Genomic DNA, 27,919 nt, shown 5'->3' on the forward strand with positions numbered 1-27,919 from the left:
TTTTTTTTTTAATGTATTTTTTAGGTTTTTTTTTTTTTTTTTTTTTTTTTTTTAAGAAAAGTCAGAATTTCAGATGGAGAAGTGAAAAGCGGGGTTCTTCCACAGCTGACATCAGCGTTATGAGGGCAGCCTCTTCCAGCCCCCCCAGCAGCAGCAGTGGGCAGGTAGAGCATTTTCACAGTACGATTCCTCAGCTGTTGAGTCACAGCTCGCAGCTGACACCAGCAAGGAAAGGCTTGGCCCCAGAAGCAGCTGGCCAGCGAGGCGGATGCCTACAAAGCAGGTAACCGCGGAGAAGGAACATCACGTCACGGTACAGTGCAAACGGGTTCTAAGAGTTTGCTGAATGAGAGCAGATCTGAAAAGATGAGTTGCTAACTATACAGCACCACAGCTGGAATAGCCAAGCGAGAAGCAAAATGCATTGAAGACAGTTGGGCTTATGATGAGGCTATGGCTGACTCAGCCGAGGATGCAGCACCAGCAGAAGAGCGAGCTGCGCGCTGTCACCCATGGCTTCGGAACAGATCAGAAAATGAACAAGAGGGAAGAAGCCGCTGCCCTTCAATCTAGCCATAGGAAAAGGCTCTGCCTGGAAAATGGGGACGATTCACAGCAAAACCACCTACGTGGCCTTCCCAGGCAAGGCCCGAGGCACTCAGTGAGCGCCTTCGCTTCCCGCTGCAGCTGGGCGGTGCAATAGATGGCATGAACGATAAAGGCGTTCTCAGCTCATCAAGTCCTGCAGAGCACATCACCAGATCATCAATCAGCAGCTATGCTCCTCCACATGCTTTGGATCAACTTCTGCCATCAACAAATAGGGCAGGAGAGGACACCTGACCTTCTTGAGGCTGCTCATAAGCAGACATGAAACCAAACTAACACTGCTTCATTGGTTATCCTATTCGCCTTTGAGCAAGCCTCCAACCCTAAGCCAGCTTTTGTTGGTATTCAGGAAGGAAACAAGGGACACGCACACAGTCAAGCTTCTTCCCCTTGCTCTGAAAACAGAACATTTCACATTAACAGATGCAGTAGACAAGAACTCTTGCTTGAAACTATGTTTCAGGTTCGATTTTCCTCCTCCCATTAAATCAGCACTCCGCAGGCTTTCAAGCGCCTAGACTGATTCACAGCTGTTAAGCTTAAAATTTGCATAGTTCAAATGTTTGTTACCCACACCACTCACCACAGGCTCAGCATCACAAAGCAGGCTCCTTCCTGGCTATTTAACTCCTCCGTTCAGATTTAAAAGAAAGAAAACGAAGAAAAAAGACATTCCTAGCCCATTGGCGCCCGGCTCCCCAGCTAACTCCTGAGTCAGGCACAGCGCCCCGTGCCCTGCAGCTGGCACGAGCCTCACCCCAAGTTCCGGCGCTGCTTGGTGTGCTTTTTGCCACAAGTGGGAAGTTCGGAACACGCGGGAATAGCATCACGTGCCACAACTTTCTGGAAGGATACATCACTAGGTCTTGTCCAAAAGGGCCCAGTTGGTCAGACCGGGAGCACAGCTCCTTCACAGACACAACGGAGAAAGCTGTGAGTTTGGCAAGGGGGACCAGAGGCCAGCGATGGAGTTTGGCACTCCAAGGAAAACAGAGCTTTTGGCAACACAACAGAACATTCCTTTACCTCTGTGCAAAATTACACTTTGCTTTTTGAGGAAGTGGATGAGATAGGAGCTGCCGGTTCCCCACCCACCTCTTCACCAGATGCACATTGAGTAGTGAGGTCTGATGCTCTGGAAATCTGTACGCTCCATTAACAACACCTTGTTTAGAAAAATTGGGCCATCTGGACTTCCGAATTACTGTTTCAAGCTGTTTTCTTAAATACTGAAGGAAGACAATACAAGATTTATTTGTACTTAGCAAGCAACTGTCCCCACATTTAACATTCCTTTTTTAAGCAAGAGGAAAAAGTGCAGCCCGAGCCCACAGCAGAGCGACCCGCGTGGCAGCTCTGCGTTGGCAAACCTGCGGGGCCCTGAATGCAGCAATGCTCACGCAGAAAACAGAACTACATTTTGTACAAACTCAGTGAGCTGAACACTCACTGTAAACTCCCTCGGGCTCAGCCCCAGCTGCAGTTGAACTAACCTTGTACAACCTTATTCCTATATGCAACCGTGATAATTATCGAGAAGACAAAACCGCTCCTTATAAAGGACTAACATCAGAACTTGGGGACTTGAGCCCACTGATGTCTCCTTAATGCCAGGGCATCTCTCCTTCCTAGCTCAGGCCTTGAGAAGCTGCCCTCTGCCAGCACCTAGGCTAGCATCATGGTATCTCTGCAGTAAAGCACGTGGATGGAGGGCAAAAAATAGCGTCCAGCACCTACACATAAGGGGAAAGGGGAAGACAAGCATTCTTCTACGGAGCCGAAAATGAGGTAACTTCACAAGAGGAATAAAACTTAACAGAGTTTTGTTTCAGTGGTAACCATGACCACCTCAAAATTTCTGCTCTTCTTCCCTCCCCATCTTCCTTTATACGCAGTTCAGGAAATCTGGGTATCTCTGGACACGTGGTTCCAGTGGGTGTTCTCAGGAGACCATCTCATCAAAAGACACATTCAGGAGCCCATAGCAGAAGTTTTATATCCCCTGACAATGATTTCCTAGTTCCTTCTTTTTGATGAACAACAGCGAAGAGCAAGGGAAAGGAGTCAGCAATTTGTAATTACCATTGGGATAAAACAACACAACAACAACAAAAGACGTCGATGTAATCAAGTTCTTACCCTGTATAACAGAAAAGACAGCAACTTGAGGTTAACACTAGTGGCGTTCTGCCAGTTTCCTACCGTCCCTGGTTCTCACCTAGCAAACCAGCTGAACAGTAGCAGCTTCTTGTTTAAAAAAAATAAATAAATACAAAGAAAGACAAAACAATTTGTTTCCTTTGGCATCTTCAAGAATGATTTACACTAACTCAGGAAAATCCAAGAAAAGCCATCACTGACTACACCTCAAAAAGCAGTACGTGTAAGACTAAGCAAATGCATTTAGTATTGCACCGATATGAGTTAGAAGTATTTACTGTCTGTGCCCCAAAATATTTTAAGCTTGGACGCATGGGACAGAAGAGTTCAGGGCACATCCCCGAAGAGTTAGGTCTGCACAGCTCTATTTTCTGGTTCTGTCCCACAACAACTATGCTCCAGATACTGATCAGGTACAACGTTCCTGATCTCATCAAGCACAACTTATAAACAAACCTCTATGAATGGTGAAACTATTTCAACCTGCACTTCATAGTCCAAGAAAAAGCCCAACCAGACACGTATCTCCCCACCCCAGCCCCGTTAACACACTCTTCAGGAAAAGAAGCAGTTGTGGAAAAACAACTCGTATGGTACCGCACAGACAATGCCCACTCTATTCTCAGGATTTCACTGAACTTCCTTGTCAGATATATTCTCAAAAGTTAGCATTATATTCATAAAGACATTGCAGCTCTCTTTAAATAGATGTACTAGTGTTTGAAGTTGCAAAACTAATAATTTTCAAGCTTTTGCACTCAGGATGAAATGTCATTTTAATACGAATAAGAAGACTGACTGTATGTACAAGCCAAGGTAAGTTTCAGTTCTCGTTTATCAGAAACATCAATCCAAAAGAAAGATAAATTGAGAACAAACTTCTATGTGCATTTGAAGTATGTACAGTAAAAACACCAACACAGCCTCCATGTGTCAACTAGAGAAAAACGCGAGCAAGTAGATGAGTTTTCAAGTACCTGGAAAGCAATCCTTAAACTGAAGCCCAAAATAAAGCTAGAAAACTGCTGCAAAAACAGCTGATTGCATCATATCAAGTACTCAAAAGAAAATATAATTCTCAGTATGCCAGAGAATTAGCTTTTTCCTCCTTCAAATCCAGTGAAGTCATATTATCCAAGATATACTGAAGAACATTTTACATCCACTTAAGACAAAAAGAAAAAAAAAGGAAAGAAAACCAGCTCCATTCTTGTGCTATAGCAAGGCATACTAAACCCTTACCAGGTGCGTAGAAAATATGACAGATGAAAATCATTGGTAATTCAAAACATGTTCTTCATAGGCGAGCCTAGACTACCATACATGGCACACAATACCAACAGAATGAAGGATAATCTAGGGAGGGTTCTTAGCTGTATGACGTAAGGGAGAAGAGAATCCGGTTTCCCAATTAATAGGCTACGAAGAAAAAGGTTCTGAACAGGTCACCATTTCAAACTTTGGGTAAATCTTTTTAAGTCTTTCAGGAAAATAGGTACAAGAACACTCGAGTATTTAAATGGTGCTCTCTTCAGCGACCCTACCTAATACGTCTATAAGTACAAGCATGCAAATATAGGTCAATCCACAGGCACATAGGATCCATGTTAAGAACAGTAAGATAGCTGTGATGAGCGGCACCAACAATTTTGATGACTAACACTCAAAAATGTTGCTTTCTGAATTACTAAATCAAAATCCTGAAGAAAGTTCCTGCTAGTTTTCGTCACACTGCTAAACACGAAAGTAGGCATGTTTTTCCCCCATTATCTTAGCTGAGCTCAAAGAGTTTTTACAATATTTAGTAAGAAAAAAATTAAAGTATTTCCCCTTTTTAAATTTACACAGACGTTTAATTAGCTTTATTTACAGAGCGGTTTTTCAGTCTCCAATAGTGCCTAGATAGCATCATCAGGCAAGAATGCCAGTTTTAAAAGAGAATCTATAGAGAATCCTAAAAATAACAGATGGTGATGCTCCTCCAGAAGGGGCAAGCTGGACAACCGAAGCAGCTCTCTACATGGTTCAGTTACTCAGGAGTAATTCTGTTGCAGTCTCTACATCCCATGATTTTGAAGACAAGGCCACTATTACTGCGTTCTGCAATGAGAAAACAAACAGGTAAACAGGAACATTTTTGGTGCGTGAACCTGCGACTGACAAATGAAATGAGATGTTTGCAGGTTTATCAATTTATGCGTTAGTTTTTCGCTCAAGTCTCAACTAATCATTTACAGAAAGGTTATTTCAAAAAAAGGTGAGGGGAACTTGAGATTTACTAATAATGAAGTATCTTAGAACTCCAGTTGTGGCAAAAACGTACAATGGAACCTACAAAAGCTCACAGAAACAGTGAGTTTTACTTTAACATCTGAATGGCTCCTTGTATTGACACATGTATGCTTGTCCCACCCTTACTGAAAAACATCGAGTTATATATCATAGAATGGCTTGGGTTGGAAGGAACCTCACATATATACTTACCCTATCAAAGCCCATAGCACAAAGGTTTTCTATTTTTCTGGTGTATTCTGGACTAGAAACTGGTGCTCCAGCATACACATGTGCCCAAAGTCGAGCTGTCTGTTTAAACATTTCTGGATTTTGTTTGTACTACACAAAAGAAAGAGAGGGGAGAATGGGAAGTTAAGTCAGCTCAGCAGTCCAACCAAAGAGTACGATGACACAGCAGGTTCTGGTCCGTAATTCTCTCTGTAACACCTTCAATGCTATTTTAACCCTATTTCACACCGACCCCGCTCAAGTTTCTGAAACAACACTTGGAGGTGAGCATTACATGCAGCTGAAGCCTATGCAAGCATTTAATTGAACGCATTTGCCTTTAGGTTCAATGATGCACTACAGGTGTGTGTACAATCTGACACTGCTCTCGACTGCGTTGAGCAGGAAGGAGTATGGTAGCTATATTTAGCACAGCTACTGAACATTTATATTCAGTGCAGCAAAGCATGAGCTACTCCTGTGTCAACAACTGCTGAATGTGTGTGTCACACCGTGCTTCTGTGTACTTCTCTCATCACTAAAATTAGGCCTGGTTTTGTACACTGCAAGGACTTCTGCAGTTTTTCAGGGAGGCCTGACATTTTACTACGTAGCCTCCTACTCAAAATAAGGATGTAAGGGCAGCATACGTGACCAAAAAAAGGCTGAAAAACAGATGAATGTGCAAGAAAACCAGGAAACTGCAACTCTCTGCAAGCTACCATTAATAAGCCAATAACATTTAAATACACTGCATAATTGTATTTTGCACCTATCTTGTCACTAGCAGGTTTTCCAGCAAACAGAATGGACCCTAGTAAGAGCTTTCAGCCTGTGCCAGGAACTGAGAAGCCAGGAAAGTGGGTCATCTGTCATGTACCATACACAACAAAGCAAGATGATAGCTTCCTGTTCTAGCAACTTTCATCTAGAAAATCAAGTCTTAAATCTCCATAACCAAACACTGCCTTTATTAAAAGAATACTTTTTCCCCTTCATCGTTCCACTTGGAAAAAGTTTTCCCATCCTTAACTACGTAATAAAATTTAGCACTAAGTGATGAGACAAGATAATGGAAAATGCCCTATTCAATTATTTTAGAATCATTTTAAAGACAGAAACAACCGATTATCATTCCAAGTGTTTTATCCATACATCTAAACAATCGTATCTGTAAAGTACTGTCCAAGTGAGTACTTCCTACATTTCATTTTGCCTTTCCTACAGCACAGCCCCCAATTCAACTGCATCATGAGCTTTGTACATCTCCTGCTAATTCTGCTCCCCACGAAGAAACCTGCATAGTCACTGATTATTAATGGTGTTAAAACAAATAGAGAAGATGATCTATTGGTGGAAATAACTCTTACATATACAGTGGTCTCTAATACATTTTTAATCTTTACAACTAAACAAACGAGGAAGCTAAGGGTAGCATCAGTAACATCCCCAAACACTGTATTTTTCTGCTGTCTTAAGAGATCTTCTTATATCTTTATTTTTTTTTTTTTATGTATTTGAAAGCACTGACAGACCTAATAAGCAACCAGCTGAAGTGGAAAGGATTGAAATCCTGTTTGCATAACTGTGTTTTATTCAGAACTGGCTTTCAGTGTTCTACAAATAAAACTCCTTTACTTAGGTATCTGTAAATAATCTGGCTTCTCACTGAATTGAGAAGCATACAAGCACTTTTTTCCTGATGTCTCCATATTGGGAATCACGGTCAGTTATGCTGCTGTACTTAAAAACCAGCTGCAACTAGTCAAGTGTGATGAAGTAGTTTTGGCACCGGACAGCGTCTCAAGATGGCCGGTACCTGAAAACACTGCCATTATCTGAGCAGGAGTGGAACACCGTGTTCTCCCCGGGGTTCAGCTGAAACATGTAGGAAAACACTACCTTGTACCTCAACAATCTAACAAATAATTACGTAAATCTGCAAAGTAAAACAAAGAATGAGCATGCAAGATAAATAATTCCTTATTAGTTTTCCTTTTCAAAAAGTTTTTTGGGGAATGGTAGAGGGAAACAACGGGATGGGACAAGACAGGTGACCTGGAAAAACAAAGACCGTGCACCACGGACTGGATGTTTACCTTCACCTCTCTCACAAGGATTATAACAACTTTCTACTTACATAAATGTGCGTAGCTAAAGGCCAATCTGCTAACACAGCAGATTGGCTCCTCATGCAGATGTTTGCAGGGGAGAAACGGAATCCTCCCTACACCAGCTGTGCCACAGTCCCACCGGACACATCCCCAGAGGCACCTGAAAGGCTGCCTGGAAAACTGCAATTCAGAGTCCAGGAAGTTTCATGAATTTTCTATCTGAGAGAAAACAACTTCCAGCTGAAATGTTTCTAGAAGATTGTTGGAATTTTGTGTGGGAATCCTACCTTCTGCAGCCACAATAGGAAGCTCAACTTTTGTTCTTTGTGATAAAGGACAAAGTAAAACAGCTATTCCACCTAGTGACACAATGGGCTTCCTCTGTTCTCCATGTTTCTCTCTAAAACCAGACAGCTTTGATACACTGATTAACTGTCATCCTACGTAGACTTTAGGAGAAATGAGTACACGCTTCTTACCCTCTCCTGGAGGGTGCTGACTTACAGGAGATATAGATGAGATTGATGCTGGAAGAACTTTTTGTTGTTTTTTTTTTTGTTACTGAAATATATCCTTATTATCAGTCAACTGCAAAGCAAAGCCTTCTCTCTCTCTCTCTCTCTCTCTCTCTCCCTCCCCTTTCCCCCCAGAGAAAAAAGGAAACACACATGCATACTTGGGATTTTGTTGAAAATTTTCAAACGATTAAAGTCACAGAAAGATTGCTCCTATCTTCAATCAACAATTTAAATAGCACCAGATCTGGTAAATCACAAGACCTAATTAACGCTATTATTATTATTTTTTTAATAAATTGTTGCTACTGTCTGAAGAGTAACAAACCTTGCTGATTACACTAGAATTCTGTTAATACGTATTCAACTAGACTAAAATAGTTAACCCAAGTACTTGCAAAAGTAAAACACAGAATGCTTCATTTAGATTAAACATGTCTCATGAGTAGTTGTAGCATTTAATCCTAAGATTTTGGCATTTAACAAATACAACACCCAACAGTATTCACACTAATCTAGAGGAGGAGCTACAAGCCAATTCAAATCCCAAAAACACCAGGTTAAAATTTGTTTCAGTATAAAAACAAATGTCTGTAAGTCTTAGATTTTAAAAGGAAAGCTCTACTGGAATCCATTTTACTATGTGTTATCTCCTGACATTTCTTACAAGTTAAATTAGGAAGACAACAAAAAATAAATCCTTTGACACTGTAGAGTAACTGCTATTTACTTTGAATCTAGAGAGTAAAGAACACAAAACATTGTAGTAATTTTTACTGTAAAGCAATTTTCAAGTAGATTATTGAAAAATCTTTATTGTCTCCACGGTTCCGAACTCGATTCGAGTTAATGAAGGTTACAGAAATGTTAGAAATTCAGTCAACTGAGCCTCTTACCTGGTTTGCCACTACTGCGTCTTGTGGATCGTCTGGTTCTGCAGCTGCCAACAATGCTTGCAGAGATAACAACACTGTTCTTAGAGTCATTGCTGCTGCCCTGAAATTAAAATTTGAAAGTGACTTTACCAAATCCTACACCCATGGTCATCTTTGCCGCTTTAGTCAGAAGACAGAGGACACGAGAATATGCATAGAGACAATTTTTAAATCTAGGAGTTATAATCTTGAACTGGTACAGTTTAGAGGTATTAAAACACAGTTTAATTGAAGTGAGCTCTTAAATGGGGACCTGGTCATTAACAATGCTTTAAGTATCTGGAAAACAATCCTTGACCTACACGACTGATCTTACCCACATAACAGAATTCATTTTGCTTGCTCAAAAAAAGAAGTTCACTTGAAGGTTGTGTCGTCCTTCCTTACCACCCATAACAGCACCTTGCTCAAACTCTGGGTACTGAATGGTCAGAAAATGTGTGCTCCCTCTGCTGGCACTCTTCGTAGCAAAATAGCATATACAGAAACAGTGACCTATACTTAAAATTCTTACAACAGACGAATTTCACACATGTGACATCTTTTGCATTGCATCACTTTACATTACTTCTTTTCCCTCAAAAACGGGAACAATTTACACGGTGAATCACTACCACAATAAAAGGTTCGACAATTACAGAAGCACACAACAGAAGATATTCTCTCAACTTCCTCTCGTCTCCATGTGATACTACTGATAGTTTTAACTAGTCATCCTGGCTTCAGCTGGGATAGAATTCCAGACAGTGTAGGAAAACATTTCTGTAGAAACAATGGTGCTCTAAAGGCATTTGACTGCCTCTCTGAAATAAGTTTGTCGAAGACAATACAGCTCTGGAGTCAAAATCATTCATCTCCTAAGAGTTCATCATTTACCTTCATCTCAGTGATGATCTAGAATAAGAGACTTCAATCACTTAAAAGGGAAAACCAGGCATATACCTAAAGTGAATCATCACTCAGAAAGAGGTACAAAATCATTACTGGCACACTAATCTGTAAAGCTGTAACATTTCAAATGTGCAGTTTCAATAGATTTTGATCATGAACACCATCTCTGATCTACCATTTCAGCTGGCACACACTGACAACCAAATTAGGACCCTGCTGTGCTGAGCGGTTCTGCAGACTCAGATCTTCAAGGTAATGCACAAAACTATTTCACCTTTTACTAGTATTGAGGCGGTGGAAGTAGGAAAATGCAACATCTTAGATTTGAGTTAGAGAGTTACAGTACATGAAATGCTGAAGGAACGTTATGAAACAAGCATAACCAACACAAGTATCAATTAACAGAAAGTAGCTTCTCTTTTCCAGAAGGCTGGAAGTAAAGGCAGCGAGTTTGTTAGAATGGGTAGAGAGGAATTTCATCCGTTGGTCCAGATAGAATTGCTGTCTGTTTCTTTTTGTGTTTCCAGCATCAGATTTCAGAAACTTGGCTATTTCCCAGTACTGACGCACTGTCTTGAGGTATGGCAGAGTGTACCGGTAGGGTACAGAGGTAGGGTGTCAGAGGTACAATTGTGACACCTGAATGTTATATTCCTAGCAGTATGCATGTATGGTTTTCCTCTTATGTTGCTAACCAGTCAAATAAGACATTCTTCCCTAATTACGTCAAATTCTTAAATATTTTTTCCTAGAAAGTTAACTTAAAAAGCCCAACACTTGATAATCACTGAGATTTCACAGTGCAATGTTCCACATCAAAATGCAAGTGAGAAGAAGCATCCCACGTGACAGAGATTTTAATTAGCACATATTGTTTTATTCCAGCTGCTTTATCAGCTTCAAGCCCCTCAAGCGCTCAGCTTCGTAGACTTCAGTTTTTCTGGGTTACATTTTGAAGAGTGAAAAGCCCTAATGCCTTTAGGAGATCTGTACTCTAAGAAATCAGAATTGTCACGACAAATAGTTCTCCTCCAAACCTACCCCTTAGTAACTAAACAGTATTTTTTTCAGAATTTAAGATTCTCTTCTAGTTAAATTTAAGATTGAGTATTTCAGCTTCCAAGCCGAATGCTTCTCTCGAGCCAAAGAATGCTTCTTTAAATTACAAAACCAGGGATTAACTAGAAGGATGCTTAATCCAATAAGAACACCTAGTTGCTGAAACATAGCCTCAGCTGTAATGATGAGCTCCTAGCTAGCTCAGTAAACTCTGAATACAAAGCATCTTGTTTTTCCATACCTAAATCACATACACCAGAAGAAAGAACCTGAATAACAGAACTAAAGTATTTTTGCTTTACATGTGCTATTTTAGTCTAACAGTCTTCCTCTTCTCTGCCATCTCTGCTGACTGGGAGCATTTTGAAATTCATCTGTCCAACACATACTGTGAGTTGTGCCAGCAGTGTATAACTGCTAACACTAAACGACTCTTGATGCAATGTATTGACTCCTCTGGCACCCAGGAGTCACAGACCACTGGACTTTCATACCTTCCTCAGCTTAAATGGATGTAACCATTTCCATCTTCACACAGGGAATTTCAGAAGCTACCACAGCCACTAGACGCACTGTCAAGCCAAGGTCCTTTTCTCTCAGTTAAGTTGTTTTATTACACCGTCTAGGATGATTTGTTTTGGGGAGAGAGACTTAACATGAACTACCTATCATAGAATCATAGAATGAATCATAGAATGGCCTGGGTTGAAAAGGATCTCAAAGATCATCGAGTTTCAACCCCCCCTGCTGAGTGCAGGGCCGCCAACCACTAGACCAGGCTGCCCAGAGCCACGTCCAGTCTGGCCTTGAACACCTCCAGGGACGGGGCATCCACAACCTCCCTGGGCAACCTGTTCCAGTGCGTCACCACCCTCTGTGTGAAAAACTTCCTCCTAATATCTAACCTACATCTCCCCTGTCTCAGCTTAAAACCATTCCCCCTTGTCCTATCGCTATCCACCCTCATGAACAGTCATTTCCCCTCCTGTTTATACGCTTCCTTCAAGTATTGGAAGGCCACAATGAGGTCTCCCTGGAGCCTTCTCTTCTCCAGACTAAACAAGCCCAGTTCCCTCAACCTTTCCTCATAGGAGAGGTGCTCCAGCCCTCTGATCATCTTGGTCGCCCTCCTCTGCACTCGTTCCAAGAGCTCCACGTCTTTCTTGTGCTGGGGCCCTATCAACTGTAACTGACACTGTAATTACACTGTCACCAAAAAAAGCTGCTCCAAACTTTCCCTCACAGAAATCCTTCTACTTCAGGTGTCTGAAAATACTACCATTATTTAAACTGGATAAACAGAACTCATGAATGGAGTTCTGGCCACACATGCTGTTTTTACAAGTCATTTACTTTCATTTACACTGTACCTGCTAGGAGCAGAAAGAATAGCTCAGCAGGGCAGGGGGCACTACCGAGGACAAGAGGCGCCATGGAGAAACACAGCAGAGTCCCAGCATGGCTCCTCCCGGCTCTGCCTTTCCAGACTCATCTGTTGTTAGTAGACCGATATGGAGCATCTTGAGACCTACTTCTGACACTCCAGTTTCAAAATGAGTAACAAAAATAAATATTTCACTTGTGTGAATATACAGATGGCTGATAACTCTCAGAACTCACTCTAAAAATTAAAGACACGACTGGGTTAGCTGTATCTGTTAAAAAGTTTTAAAATGTAGTTTACAATTTATTTTCATTCAACAAAATGGCTTCTTCATCTCATGCATAAGACAGCCTTCATTTGACACAGGCACCTGAAGAAATATTCTTAAGTTATAAAAGAAAACCAGCTACAGTTTTGGCTTCGAATACTGTAGCATATATATACACTTTTTTTTTTTTTAATGGAAGGGAGATCAGGTTTGTGGATAAAGGTAAAAAAAATCTGACATTTACTTTAACTACCATATACTCAAGTAACATTTTCTACCTTTAGGACACGAATTAGCTTTCCTGATCAAAAGTCCAAAAGTCTTTTTATTTTCTACGTAGATGAGGCTTGATTTTTTCAGAAGCAAATTAAGATTCCCAGAAGAAATTGGAAGGACAGCTAAAAATAGATTCTCATTCTCCAATTTCCTTTAAAAAAGCCACCTTTTTTCTTCCTATTACCTACTTCTGGGAGAATAAAGTGAATAGAGATGGCTGCTCAGAATTACATTCACAAACACCAGAAAAAGCAGCAGGACCTGTTCCTCATTAGCAAAAAGCAGAAACAAATGTCATCATCAGTTCTGGAGAAAACCTAGGCTGAGAGTGGCACAGAACAAACAAACAAGAACACACACCCAGTATCACCTCCCCAGAAGCTGGACAAGAATGTCCTGCAAGAAAAGTTGAGGATTTTCCTTAAAACCAACTTCCAAAAAAAAAAAAAGAGGTTTTCCACATTTTTCCAGTGTTCCTCAGCAGCCGATTTTTCAGGAATACATTTTGAACAAAATACTTTGAACCCTTCTTATACTTGAAGCTCATTTCTAGGTGAGAATTTAGAATCCAACCTATCATCAAGTTCAAGCAATTCCCTTTAGCAATGGAAGATGCATGTTTGGGTTTTAACTCCCTCCCCTCCTCTTTGCCAGAGGCAGGGTATTCGATCACTTCCTGACAGACTTTTGTCTGCTATCTTTGCCTCACAAGTTCCTTGGAAAATCTATTTTGGTGTCTGACTCCATTTGCTGATTGGCATGCTAAAATGGCCAATCTTTCATAGGTCATATTTGCTTAGGCCATCATTCCTGTTACTTACTCTGGGAACCAATGGAAAAACCCATCTTTCCTAGAATGCAATGCTCAAAGCAGGTACACAAATCCACCTGAAGTCTTACCAATTAGAACTAGAAAGCAGGCAGTTATCTGATGCAGGTAAGCCTCTTGCACCCCCATCTTCTATTTGCCTTGTACCTAGTCCCACAGCATTACTGACTTCTGGTCCTCTTGAACTTCACTGTAATCCCTGACCCTATCCCAAAATACTCCTTAGCCACTAGGCAGGCCTGCTATCTTGGAATCTGTAAAACAGGTGGGAAATGAGAACTTAAAACTAAAAGCCCCCACCCCACAACTCCTGTCCCCAAACAGGCTTTCTGGTGGCATGGCACTTGGTAAACGTGCAAGGGTAGTGCAAGGAAACACTCTGCTAAGGAAAACCTGGAGCCAATCAGAACACCAATGGTTATGCAAACGCGCACTTTTTTTTTTAACATCTTGGGGGCATTTCCATTAAAAATAAGCAGCCATAGTTGGAGGTGAATACAATGATAATATTGAAAAGCATGCCAACCCAGTTGTGCTCAGTATGCCCGAGGTAAGAAATCTCCTACCTTTTCATGAGCTGAAAGAGTCCTAAGAGGATTACGAAGCACTCTCCCTCTCCCCACATCATCTTTAAAGGCTAAATAATTTTCTATTAAGGAAGATTTTATTTATGTTCTGTACATTCCTCCTTGAAAACAGTCTCTCTGGTACTCCACCTTTGAGAGGCAACCCAGCAGAACAACAGGAACAGCTGCAGCCAGCAGATTGCTGTTCCAGTCTGTCAACCAGGCATGTTTACTGGAAACATTTATTATTACTATTAAATGATCTGCAATATTTATTCAATTTGTGAAATAACTGAACTTGCTAATCCAAGAGAAAAGATCCAGGAATTTGTACTAGGAGTTTACGGGATTTGGAAGGAGAGAAGAAATAAATGAGGCCTTTGAGTGGAATCCTGTTGTACAGTCGCTACTTAGAGGAGAAATACAAGGCTGGGTGCGGCGACACTGACATTGGGATGGGGGGAAGTGGCAGGCTTACAGCAGAGTTCCTTCAAGCACTGCTAATATTCTCTGCATTTTTTTTTCCAAAGCTCTGAAAAGGCTTAGTGTCCCTCCAATGAACTGAGCAAGCCCCAGCAGATTTAGATGCCCAAGATGATTACTTGCTGGCTGTTGCTTATGTACCTATTAAATTTATGTTATCTCTTAGAATGATTTTGCTTATCAACTAAAACTGAAGGTTGAATGCTCCAATATAGCCACTACCAAAAAAAAAATATTCTTATAATTCATTTTTATATCACTTGTCAAAACCATAACAGCAAAAAGTTCTTTGTAGCAACATACACAGCCACAACATGTCTGCTTGAAAAAAAATCACTGCTCAAGGGATTTATGCAAAACAGCTCTCAAATAATTTAGCTCTCGGGTTTCAGTTGAAAGTATTGGATACAATTTATATTTAAGAATAAAATTGAGGGATAGAATACTAGCCTGGAAGATAAATGCAAGCTACATTAAACAAAACCACAAAAGTCAGATCAGACCTGCATAAATGGTATTCTTTCTATAAAATCATATCCCCATTTTAATTCTACTGGTAAACAATAGTTGTTTTGCAAACAAACTTGCATAACAGGTATTTACACATCTAAATATGAAAATCCACAGCTGCAGAGAATGTCAGCATCAAGCATATAGCACGGAGAAAAATTCATTAAACTCACAGAATCATTTGAAGGCATTACTTTGCAAGCTGATAAAGGCTTCTGCCAATATGCATAACAATATCTCAACCAGGCTTATTAGAATAGAAAACTCTTACCATGGGTTTGGTGAGCAGGGGAGAGATGTTTTTTTTGACTGTACAAATACATGATAACAGTTGTATTTGCATTCACCATACGTACGAGCATTATCACTGTATTATCAGCAATATACAAATGGTATGATATCAGTGCTCCTTGTACCAGACAGTTTAAATACACATAGGCAAGACCTTCTTCGGATATCCCCATTTTGAATACATCTTGGTGATAGAAGGTGAGAACAATCTCTTTATTGGTGGATGTAGATTAATCTGTGCAAGATCTAACTTTCAAAGATTACAAGAACACAAGTCAAATCTCCTCTCCTGTTCTTCCTTTCCAAATTTCAGTTCATTATTTCCTTGGGTCTTAATGATTGTCCATTGCCTTTGATATTCTATAGGGCTTTTTTTTCCCCCAGTTGTTTGTTTGCTTTAAAGTTTCATCAGCAACTGAAAAGACTGGAAACTCACCTGAAAGCTATTAACTGCTCAACTCCTAAAGCAGCAGCTTTGGGATAAGACTGAATTGTGAGAATTTTTCAAGTCCTAGCATTTGGCATTGCTGAAAGAGAACAGAAGACCTGTTCCAGGAACGGAAACAGAAATGTGGTCTCCCGAATCCCAGTCTGCTGATACAAAGGCAAGAACACCCATTCTTCTTCATAGGAAACACTAATTCAGGAACGCATTAAAGTAACATGAAGATAATTAAACACTTGTTTTTTAAAAATCGTTAATAGGCTTTTGGTTTTATTTCAAAATATGATAAATAAGGAAGACTTCTGCTAAGGACTCCTTCCTCAAAGATTTCAATAGAAAATGGCAGATGTCATTTTTGAAAAACAAACAAAAAAGCGTTTAGGAGTTTCAGTAGGGAAAGATTTAGCCTTGAAGATACCTGAAGTCACAAGCCTAGGTACTGCCAGTAATGCAACCAGACAGTGAACAAAGGAGTAGCAAAAGATGGAAACCCTGAACTTCAACATTTTGGATAAATTCTTCCCAGGACAGTATTAATGACACTGGGATGAAGTTCCCCTGTTAACCACCTTTGCTTCTAGAAATAAATACTTCCCATATACTCACTATGTAAACCTTGCCTCGAATGAAAGAAACCTGCAGATTCTATTGCCTAAAATATGGCCAAAGTGGTGCAAGATTGTAAGAAAAACTAAGCAGTTCCAACAAAAAGACGACAAGTAATAATTATTTATGCTTCTTACAATTCATTTCACTAATTTATACCATACTCTGCCACATGTGCTGCAAAACTTATCACGTAAAAGAAAGTATATATTCCATGTGTCAGCTGCAAGACCTGAACTCAAACTTTTTTTTGCTCTAGAGTTTCTCTTTCAAACCCTGCTGACACCTGCTTGGCCAATACTAGTCTCGATGAAGCTGAGGAAGTTATGAGCACTTGAAGCTTATGTGGATTAGATATTGATATTATCTAGCTGGGAATTATAGTGCCATTTTTTCAGGACAGACACCTAAGAGTGAAATTCATCCTTCTTCTCTTCTGTTGGATATCAGAACAACGATGCAATTGCTGCATTCACTTCATACCGTTTGAACATTTCATCACTTGGGAAAAAGTGTACAGTGAGTTCAGCTCTCACTGTTTGGAGAGATCTATTCCAAAGGTTTGGGCTATTAAAACTTCTTAAAGAAACACAGCAGTAACAAGTAGTCAGTCAGCAATTGACCATCAGCTAAAAGGCTAAAGTTTAGAGGTTCAAACTGTAAATATCACCAGCCATAACTGAGACAGAATTAGTATGGTAGTCTCTTCTGGGTAATTCTCCCCTTGCTATTGTTCACCTGTTAGCTTTTACACTCCCAGACTCCCAGTTGTACTCCATACATTGTTTTAGCTCTCTCAGAATTAATTTTATTTGGAAATAACAAGCCAAAAAATCAAAATGAAGTACTTTTTTCTGCTTGCATCTCAGGAGGCTGAAAAGACAAAGCTCTGAAGGCAGCAGGTAGTATTTGTTACTGGAGAAGAACTAAAAAACATCAGCAATGAAACTTACACCTTGACCTGTGCAAAAGTTTCTGAAAAAGCTCATTAATCAATTAATAACTACTCAATCCTCTCCATAGTTACTTCCCAACCATTTCATTATAAAATACTGTACTGAAATACTTTAAGCTTTAAGCATATAGGAATTACAAACGCAAACTGAAAAGCAACATGAGCTGCTGCCTTCTATCTAGGACACTGGCATACTTGATTTTTGCACGTTTAAGCCTGTATGGAATCTTACCATTGATCTTTCAGAATATCCAAACAAATGGCCCCAGTAACTGAGCTAATATTAGGATGCCATATTTTGGTGATAAACCGCACCTAAAACACAAGAAAATTTTAAAATAAAATGGTTATTACATGCAGTATATGAAGTAAACATATTTAAAATGCACCATTTCTAATATTAGGAAGTAATAATGGTTTAGGAAAGATCAAACTAAAAACAGAACTAAGACCTTTTAGTCTTAGTCTTTAGAATATGACCTTCTTCAGGAGGCCTCAAGTTTGCAAGTCCATTTGTTACACACAGTCTTGCTTTATTCAGAAACAAACGACTGCTCCACTGAGTATACCAAAATCATCCCCACCTGTTTTCCCCATACACTGTCACACCGGTACATCCTCACATCACACAAAGCCACTTAGAAATATCCTCCAGAAGTACCAGTGTTTAAACACAAGCAGAGAGTGAAAAGCAGACATAGATCTTCAGCACTATCACAAGTCAGCATAGGTGCTGGAATGTCTGCTCAGTTAAGGCAGATCCCTGACCCTCGATGTAGGCACTGGATCTCACTGTTCAGCTGAATTGCTGGTACCTACCGGAGCATCAAAGAAGTTTCCTTGGTGGATGCTACTACTTTCACAAACATCCAGTCCTGCTATCCACTTGCACAATGACCTTTAACAAACCAAAACCTAACTAAATTAGAATTCTTCTTCTTTGCTGTTGGAAAGACCTGGTCCCAGCACTCGTTCATTGCTCGTGTCCATATTTTAACACTGAAGTGTATCCACACTCATAAAGCACGCATAACAAAGCATGTGTACTTTTTTTTTTTTTAAGATGCTGAGAAAGTTAAAAGCAGCATTTTCCTTTCTATGCTGTCCTCTGAAAGGAACGTATGCAAACCCATGGATGCCCATCGAATTTTCTTCAAACCTCTCAGTTGCTTTTAACTGCCTTATAATGACTTTGACCCGTGTCAGTGTTTCCCATCTCCACCTCCTCACTCCAAACTCTTGCCAAACATTTTATGAACAGCACAGACTCGCTTTCAACTTTTGCCCCGGTCTGCAAGCAAATCAGTGCAGCCAGCACATAATTGGTCAAGTACTACAGCAAAATACTGTATATACAGGACTAAAATAAAAATCAAACCAGTCAGTGTATGAATAGCTGAGATCTGCTTTCCAGGACAGAATCTAAGAGACCGTATCTGCTAAGCCTCTTATTAACGAGCTCAACTCTGTAAATGTAAAACATGAAAAATCCACCACAAGGCAACATGTAAATATTGAGTATTTTCTCGCAGAGAATGCAAGCTAACAATGGCTGTCAAACCACATTCTGAACAACATAAAGAAATCTTTCAGATGAAAGGCAGGGCGAGACACAAGCCAAAAGGCCTCCAATTCAAGACCATCTACTCCAGAATAAGCAGTACTATGCTACAGTGCACTGAGTTTCTAACAGCTATCTATAAGCTTTGGAAATGAGCATCAAGCCCTAAAGCAGCAATTAAGCCATGGTCCACAGACTCATCTTTCAGGGCCTACGACTGATTTCAGCCCCTCTTATTTTTAGCTCCCACTAGAACACATGCAGATGAAAGAACTGAAACCAACAGACATTTCAGTAACAAGAAATTACTGTCTTTCACTCCAGACCCAAGGAAGTCACTCAAAGGACAAGAGATAAGTGCTACTGGCACCGCTCCCCTCCTCCTCTTTCCCAGTCCCTTCCCATTATTACATACCAGGGTGAAAATAATCACAGTTCAGGACACATTCTTAGCCAAAGACATCTTTCAGACTTAAACAGAAAGCCAATCGAGAAGCCGTGAGACAGCTCTACGACAATGCTGGAGTCTGCTAGCTTATCATAAGCCACTGAAGAAGGGACCAAACAAGACTACAGGAATATTGCAGCTGCGCCCAGCCGGAGTAAACGCTATTCTGAACGCTATTTAAGATGGAAGCAGAGTCACAAACTGAAAATGCTAGAGAGACACAAGAAAGATGAGGTAAAATTGAAGGGCAGCGAGCTGCAGAAGCATACAAGTCAATTTAACACACTTTTCACATCTCCCATGCTTGTGCACACATTTTATGCACTCCTTCAGAAAAGCTGCAGTAAAACCCTATTATTTCTATTGGTCCTTAGGTCATAAAATAACTGCAGGTCTAGCCGTCTTTAATTATTAACAGAAAACTTGGAAGGTTAAACGTAAGACTTTACAAATATAGCATACAGGGCTTAAAGAATTAAAAGAATACACAATTATCTATTACAGCATTTCTTCAGTGACTCCAAGGTGCGGCAGGCAGCAATCAATATTCTCTACATCAAGTAAAAACTATCCGAAAACCGTATCTTGCCAAAAAGAAACTACAAGAGGGTCAATAAACCACTGCCCAGAATTTATCAATTTGTACCCTGAAGAATAATCAGCGCATTTCTGATTGGATACAGTTACACATCCTGCGTGATTTCTACCTTGAAAAGATGGTTTCAGTTTCTGCCCAGAGGAGAATCAAAAAAGGAAGATGGGTACTACAAAGCAAATGGGTACACAAGCAGATAACTAAGAGTAACCAAAAGTAACTTGTTGGGCAAATTATTTTTACAAAAAAATGTTTTTATTACCTTAGGAGGATTAAATGGATATGTTTCTGGAATTTTTATCTCTAGTTGATATCTTCCACCTTCAGAAAACAAAAACAAATTAGAAGTTAAAACTGAATATAAATTAAGCTTAATCTTACGGCAGCAAAACTTAGGCTTCTAAATCTCACATTTTCCAGTAATTTACATTTACTAAGAAGTATTACCTAGAAGGTATTTCTAGATTTCATATACTTTAAAAATAAATGAATGTTAGTGATACCAAATAAAGTCATATCAGCTTATGCAAATCAGAATCTATATTCCTTAGGTATATTACTGTGTACATTCACCTGTAGTTATTTATTTCCAAAATTACAATTTCTCCATTCTATGCAAGTAAAATATACTAAAATATAAATCAATATCCCAGAACAGACATCAAATGAAGCAAAAGGCCACAGAAGTGGACAGGGTGAATATGTAACGTTACATTATTTTGACTCTTCTGTTGCCTAATAACTAGCAATCAGGTTCCCTGCCCTCCCCTCTCAGATTATATTGTTGAAGTTAATTTCACTTAAGCTTTCTAGACCTGAGAACATTCAACAACACCATCTAAGTCACCATACTTCAGAAAAAAAAAAGTGGGAACAGCATTGGATCCTCCTACGTTCTATGTCACTGTCTGAAGATAGCACTTACAATTCCATTGCAATTCAGTACTTCCAAATACTAAGACTATTAATATCATTTGTAGAATTACAGCATGTAATATAGGATAGCACGATCTCAAAGATGGAACTCTCTACTGCCCTTCTCTAAACACATTTTGTTTTCATCTGCCTGTTACTATATCATTATCTAAACATTCAAGATTTCCACCTCAAACCATCTCTGCCTACTCATGCTTACTTGCCAGGAAGCAGAGGCATCATTTTAACGATGAAAAGAACAGAGCATAGCAAGACACACGCACCAATTTAGACACTTGGTTTTTATATAAACTGAAAACATTGCTCCTCACTTGCTAATTTTCCCCCTCATTCTACCAGTGTTCTTTCTGAAAGAAATCTTTCCCATCATTAAATACACTTTTTTTTTTTTAGAATTCTAAAGTTTCTTATCTACAACCCTATACAAAAAAAGCCCTCGAGTACTCCCTATATAGGCAGTAAGGTGCACGTGCAGAAAAAAAGACAAAAACCTGAAGTAACACTCTGAACAGTTTAAGTCCATGGCACCTTTTGCCTGTGCCAGAAATACACATCGGAAGGTACCAACATCTCACACTTTTAAACGTAATTCAGTATAATATAGTACTCTTGAAACCGGTTACGGTTAGTATCTGCTGATGTTTTACCGTGCCTACTACAAATGTAGCTCCCTTTATTAATTCTACAGTAACTCCAAAAGATTCAGCAGAAAATATAACAGGGCTACTAAGCCCCAACTTACCATCATTTCTGACCTGACTGCTTGCCTTTGCTTACAAGATAGCATAGGCAAATTATTTTTGAAGACACTTAAGTGCCTGTAGTTGATGTAACTGTTAAGTTTGCTTTTTCTTTCGTTTGAATGAGCAGCAATTTTTTCAAGAAACAGAATTATTACAGTGTTCCTGGATTACTAAAATTCATCAGTCCCTGTATGACTTCATGGTCGCACCATTTTGTAACACTATATAAAGAATCCTAGCCTTGGCTATAACCATTTCTTCTGCATGCCATTAAGATGGTGCCTGTAAAAGACAGACTATTAAGCCTTCTCCACAATGGTCTGCTTGGCTGCCAGATTTTTCCAGCTGGGATGTACAACTCTGAAAGATTTTAAAACAGCAGGGACCAGTAAGTTGGCAATGGTACTTATTAAGCACAGTTGTTGTGCACTGAGGTTTACAGTGAAATCAGTGGATCTGAAGATGGAATAAACTGAACAAGTCTGGACAGTCATTAACTTCATTTCCTCAACACTGTTTAAAATGCTAATATTTCTGCTGTTTTCTTTATTCTTTAGAAAAAGGGGGTATGCATTTGTACGACCTTTTTCCAGCATTTAATACAAGAGATCAGATTAACCGCTAATGGAAGAACATTCCTCCTGCACTCTTCTTGGAAAGTACATCTCCTGATAGAATTAGACTACGTTTTAATAATTCTTCTTGTGGAATTTACACTCAGACATTCCTTCAATAACTGGTTCACATGCAAATCTGGCTTGAAGTTAATATCTTTATTACACAGCGTGTAAAAACTATTGACAAGAATTCAAGTAAAACAGCTGCTAACAGACTTTTAAAGGGCCTCTCTTCAAATGAGTGTTCTGAAGAGGAAAGCAACAGTGTTACAGTGGTAGTTGTGTCCTGTAATATTCTGAAAATTGGTAAGTATGAGTTGACAACGCTTGCAGAAAAATCAAATCTGTACATTTGTCAAGAATAGGTTGCATTCCTCCTCTCAGTCATACTGAAACCAATTAATGACCCAATATGGCCTACAAAAAACCCTATAGCAGCAGCTCGTTTTCAGATACCTCTTCAGCTGAGGTCAATTATAAATATTATTATTCTTTTACTTCACAACAGCCCTAGAACTCCCTCCTATATCACAGAAGGGTCTGACTTGAACGGCCGTGTTAGTTAGCTTCTCCCTATAAAGTACATGTTGTATTGTTGTTCAGACCGTAGGTGACAGGAAATCAGTCAGTAATTATGCAGCATGCATTTCCGCTTTAGTCATAAAATAAAAAGCACACACACACTGGCAAGCCATCTGTAATTACACAAGAGCATAAATGCATAAAACTATGTTACAGAAATATTAACGTTTGAAGAACTCAAACGTCAGGAAATACCAAAAATGGGCTGCTGGAAACTTTAATTTTGCCTCTTGGTGTATACATCTTGCAGGTTCAAGTAAGCGTATGGTCATATTATTTTCCATGGTATTCCTGCCACAGTAAGTATTCATAATAGTTCTGCCCTACTTCCCCCCAAAACAGGATACCTAGTATATCCTTTCATCCGCATCATTAAATGTACTCATTAGCATGTATGCAACTATGCCTGCACTTCCCATCAGAAGCTGAGCACTGACCGCATTGCCAGTTTTCATTAGCTAGACACACTGAATGTATGAACACAATGCTCCATTTTTGAAATTTTGGTCCAGCTGGAATTATCCAGCATAGCACAGAATCCAGTTCTGCAGACGTGTATTAAAACCATTTTTAGCCTCTTCATGAACTGATGTGAAGTTTTAAAGTTTTGTGTCATGCTGATACATCTTTCATTGTACTAACTCTCAAAACATTTTCCAAACAAAAATAACTGAGATGTTTCCGAGTATCCAAATACTTCCAACCTTTACATCTTATAAGTAAGACTGGTTTTACAGCACCAACTATATTTTCAAAAGAATTATTCCACTAAGCAGAAGTATCAACTTCCAAGCAGGTTTATCAGAAGGACTGTACATTCATGTCTGCAGTGTAGTTCTCCTTTCAAATTGAAGGCACGTGTTAGAACCCGAAGAAATTATCTTCTTTCCAACTATTATCTTCTGTCAACTAAACACTGGTGACTGATGAGAGGAAGGTACAGAGACATGGAAGACGGGGGAGAACTGCTGTTATTTCCTTGACAACAGACAAACTCCAGGACTGGAGTTCTGGAGGGGAACATCCCTACTATTACAGATACTTCCACTTTTCTGCTCCCTCCCTTCATTTCTTTTCTCCTCAGTTTTAGGCACCTTCACCTCTGCCAATATTCTCCACCCTTTATTGGTTTGTTTCCTCCTCTTTCACTGGGTGCCAGTCGGAGGAGCGCTGGAGAAACCTCCCTTACTCGTCTGTGCTACTGCACCAGCAGCTGCTAGCCCAGAAAAGCAGCTTCATGGAGCTTCTCCACAACGCCGCGACAAACAGATTTCCAGCAGTGGCCACCAGTGCTTTCTGAGTGCATGTACACCTATACCTACAACGGTTTTCAGGTATCTTCCCAACTGATTAGAATTTAACTTTCAGACCAATGATAAACAGCACGTATCTGAACAATCCTCAAATTCCAATCTTGGCCCTGAGGCACAGAAAACTAGAGCAATTGAGAGCTTGGAAAACTGATTAAGTTCTCATCAAAACAATTTGTCTGCAGTATTCCTTGAAACATTTTTGTTTACTGAAAGTTTAGCTAAAAATTCAAACAAAGTAGATGCGTGGCTTAGGAACTTCTGGTAAAACAACATTTAGAAGTAACTCAAAAAACCTTTTAAAAACCACCATCATTTATCATCTAGGAATTTTAATAGAAAGCATCTCCATCAGCTTCACATTTATCATACACAGATAGAGTGTTCACAGATGTAAGCACTAGTGAGTTATTTGGTATCTCTGACCATGTATGCTCCATTAGCTTCTAAGGGTTTTTGTTTGTTTGTTTTTCAGTACGTATTGAATTACCTCCCTTTTTCCAGTCTGAAGAAATGGGTGATTACTTGAAGTGTGTGGTTACTGCTATCAGCTTTACCAAACTAAAGACTCAGTAGGGTAACTTTCGTAGACAGCTGTAAACAAGTTGTTTGATTCCCCACTCCAGTATAAATTAATTACAGGGACCCATGGATGCCTGAAAGTAATCCCAAATTTAACTTGCAGTGGCATTCTCCTCAGACAGGGTAACCGTACGTTTTTGAAGGACCATCACATTCAACCACAGAAATGCACGTGAAGTTATAAGAGACTCTGAAACTTAGTTTCTTGATGTTACACGGCTAACACATCTAAAATTATTAACACTAAACAAAGCCAGCGTTGTACCCATTGCCCAATATCAGATGTACAGGTGTAAGCTGCGCGGTGCAGTCTGTCCTGCTGTACAACAGGTGCACCAGGCAACACGTGCTAAGCTGCTTAAAAAAACTTCTAGTTTGTATTTTTAAAAATAAACATTTTAAAACACGTAGCTCTTAGTTTTTATGCTGTTAATTAATTTTACAAACAAAGCATCTTAAGACACACAAAAAGCACAGTGAATGTATACACAAAAACTTTACTTGCCTTCATATGGTGTGTCCGGAGGTCCTGCTATTTCTCCTCTTAATTCTGTAAAATTCTCATCTACAAGATCTACTTTAATTTGATTTTTGCTCGTCTTAAAAACAAACAGAGAAAAAGAGTCGTAAGTAAGCATCTGACATATAGATTGCCCCCAAAATAGACTTTATATTTTAGAATTGCTTTTATTTTTTAAATACGATGGCCTAAAGTGGATCTTCCAGTTGGAATTCTCCTCCAATAAAAATAATCTGCAAAGCATTAGCAACATCATTAATTTCCTTTGTATTATCACTAAAATAAGCAAAGCAACTCCGCAGTATCTGAAGTTATTTTTTTTAATTAGTTATTTAAATGATGATTGATCTGTTAAACCAGCTAAAACTACATTAGCTGAATTACATGCTGTCTTTTTTTTCTGGTTTAGAGCTACTAGAATAATAATAGACATAATTGTCACTTTCACTGAAATAAGAAAGACATCCCCAAATGGAGCGCTCCTTATTTTTGAGCGAGCCGATAATCTGAACAGAATGCTGGAGTCTCATTTAAGATCATGTTTATCTTTAATATTTAGGCATAAGGTACTATTTATTTATACACTCGAATTTCATTGTCACCTCCTCAGCATTTTCACACCCGTACCAACTTGCCTGCAAAATAAAAACACTATTTTGATACCAAGGACACACGTGCTTTCCAGCAAACACTTCTGATGCTCAGCCAGAGCTATATGTTCCACTGAATTCGCCTTTCAAGTCCAAAGAGCAGTATTAATGAAATCCATACACATCCTTCAGTCAGTAACATTTTTTGACAAGGCAAAACAAAATCCCCTTTTAGAAAGAAACACCGTGACATTTTTAGAAGTTACTAAAGGTTTGTCCATTCTGCTGCTGTGTCTGCAGTGCTCACTGAATACAACAGGGATTTCCTGAATTGCACGGGATTTTCTTCACAAAATTTTGTACTGTCTTCCCATAGCATTAGAACGTGAAGATGATGGTTGTCATCAACTGCTTCTCAGATTTACCAATGATGTGAAGAGCTAACGATGCAGAATTCACTGAACAGCCGCTAGGAGATTCCCTATTTCCTTTCCATAAATGTTCTATAGATTTAGTCTCACCCACCAAAAAAGGTGAGCTTTTCAGACCAGTGATGCTCACAGATAAAAAGAAAAATAAGAAAAGGCAAAGTTTAAGCAACAGTTTCGCCACGTGAAGAATACCAAATAGAAGTTCGACTAAATTAATCCAGTGGTGATTTGGGACTTTTTTTTTTTGTTTTTAAACGCCTCTAGTTATACGCACCTGCCTTTAGAATTTGGGTAAAAACCCCTCAACCCACAGAAGGGAAGCAGCACGTGAGACCGCACAGCCAAGCAGAGGGCTTCAAAGAACAGATTCAACTACATTACAAATTTAAGACCACACCACGCACACCCAAAATTGAAGGTCAGTATTTAATTATTAGTGTCTTGCTTAAAGATATTGACTAGTTTGTTTTTTTTTTTTTTTAATTTTAAATTTAGCATCAGGCATTGTGTCATCTTTCATGACTTTAGAAAAGACCTCAGAGAAAGGAAGGAAGCTATTAATGGAACTGATAAAATTGTATTCCTTACATCTGAAGAGACTTTAGATTGATTTTCATTTTTCCTACTCTTCAGAGAAGTTGTCTGACCAGAGAATTTTCTTTCAAAGAACCCTTCAGAACTTTGCTTCCACAACATGTAGAAGGAGCACAGCCTGACCAGAAAGCCAATGGCGGTATCTGCAGTCAACCCATGTTATAACTTACTCATTTTCTACTCAGCATTTCTACCTTGGTGTTTTCCCTAAGGCCCTCCATGCTGATGTAGCAGCTTGGATACCCACTTTCATTTTCCATGTCAATTAATACCACACCAGGAGCTTTTCACAAATCCCTCTTAATTTTAACTTTGGTGGAAACAAGCACGCACCCATTTCTGCTAACCCCAGGACTGGTTCCTTCACCAACCAGCAAGCCCAGTGCCCCCGGGAGATGATGGGGTCTATCGCTGTAGCTACTTCCTCTGTGCACAATCCTGAAGAGATCGAAGAGCCTGCCTCACACTGTCTCAGTGAAAGGATTAATTTATTTTGGGGATCATACTTCAGTTCCACCATGTCCTCATATAATGAAAGGACTTATTTATGTAGCTGAAGGATCCTTTTCCTACCACATTGATGGACTTTTCAAGGCGCAGCTCAGTTTGGCTTTGCCAGTTCTTGCTTTTGTCCACGTCTCCAGAGTAATGACTAACATTTAACTGTACTGATTATTCATCTAATTAAATCCGGGGTGTTTTCCTATAACATTTCCTCTTAATGAGGATCAGACAGGATAAAAGCACTTCATCTTTGCAGCTCTAACAGAAAAAAATCCCTGGCCTTCCACACAGCCATCAGGGCTGCCTGTATGAAGCTGCCACCAGCAGCATTGTGTTACACGCTCCAGCAGCATGCTTCTCCAACACCAGCGGTCCTCGCTGCACAACTCATGATCCAACCTGCGACCACACAGCACAAGCTGATTTTCCCTGAAGCGCTTCTCCTACAAAGACCTCATTACTCTTCCATGCCAAGCCTAAAACAGCTGCACCTCCAGTTGGTAACCAA

The 27,919-nt window shown here is 39.6% G+C and overlaps 1 protein-coding gene across 1 annotated transcript in view; it reads right to left on the reverse strand.

Annotated features, from left to right (window-relative positions):
- The window catches only part of UBE2K (ubiquitin conjugating enzyme E2 K), a 39,575-nt gene continuing 11,656 nt past the window's right edge, over positions 1-27,919 (reverse strand). The window contains exons 2-7 of the mRNA XM_021395737.1: positions 25,278-25,371; positions 20,265-20,323; positions 17,631-17,713; positions 8,797-8,896; positions 5,254-5,382; positions 1-4,869 (exon numbers count right to left, since the gene is read on the reverse strand). Of these exons, the coding sequence (XP_021251412.1) occupies positions 4,795-4,869; positions 5,254-5,382; positions 8,797-8,896; positions 17,631-17,713; positions 20,265-20,323; positions 25,278-25,371 (540 nt within the window). The 3' untranslated portion in view covers positions 1-4,794. The remainder of the gene's footprint in view (positions 4,870-5,253; positions 5,383-8,796; positions 8,897-17,630; positions 17,714-20,264; positions 20,324-25,277; positions 25,372-27,919) is intronic.

This window comes from Numida meleagris, chromosome 4 (assembly GCF_002078875.1).
Source record: "Numida meleagris isolate 19003 breed g44 Domestic line chromosome 4, NumMel1.0, whole genome shotgun sequence".
NCBI classification, from domain to species: Eukaryota; Metazoa; Chordata; class Aves; order Galliformes; family Numididae; genus Numida; species Numida meleagris.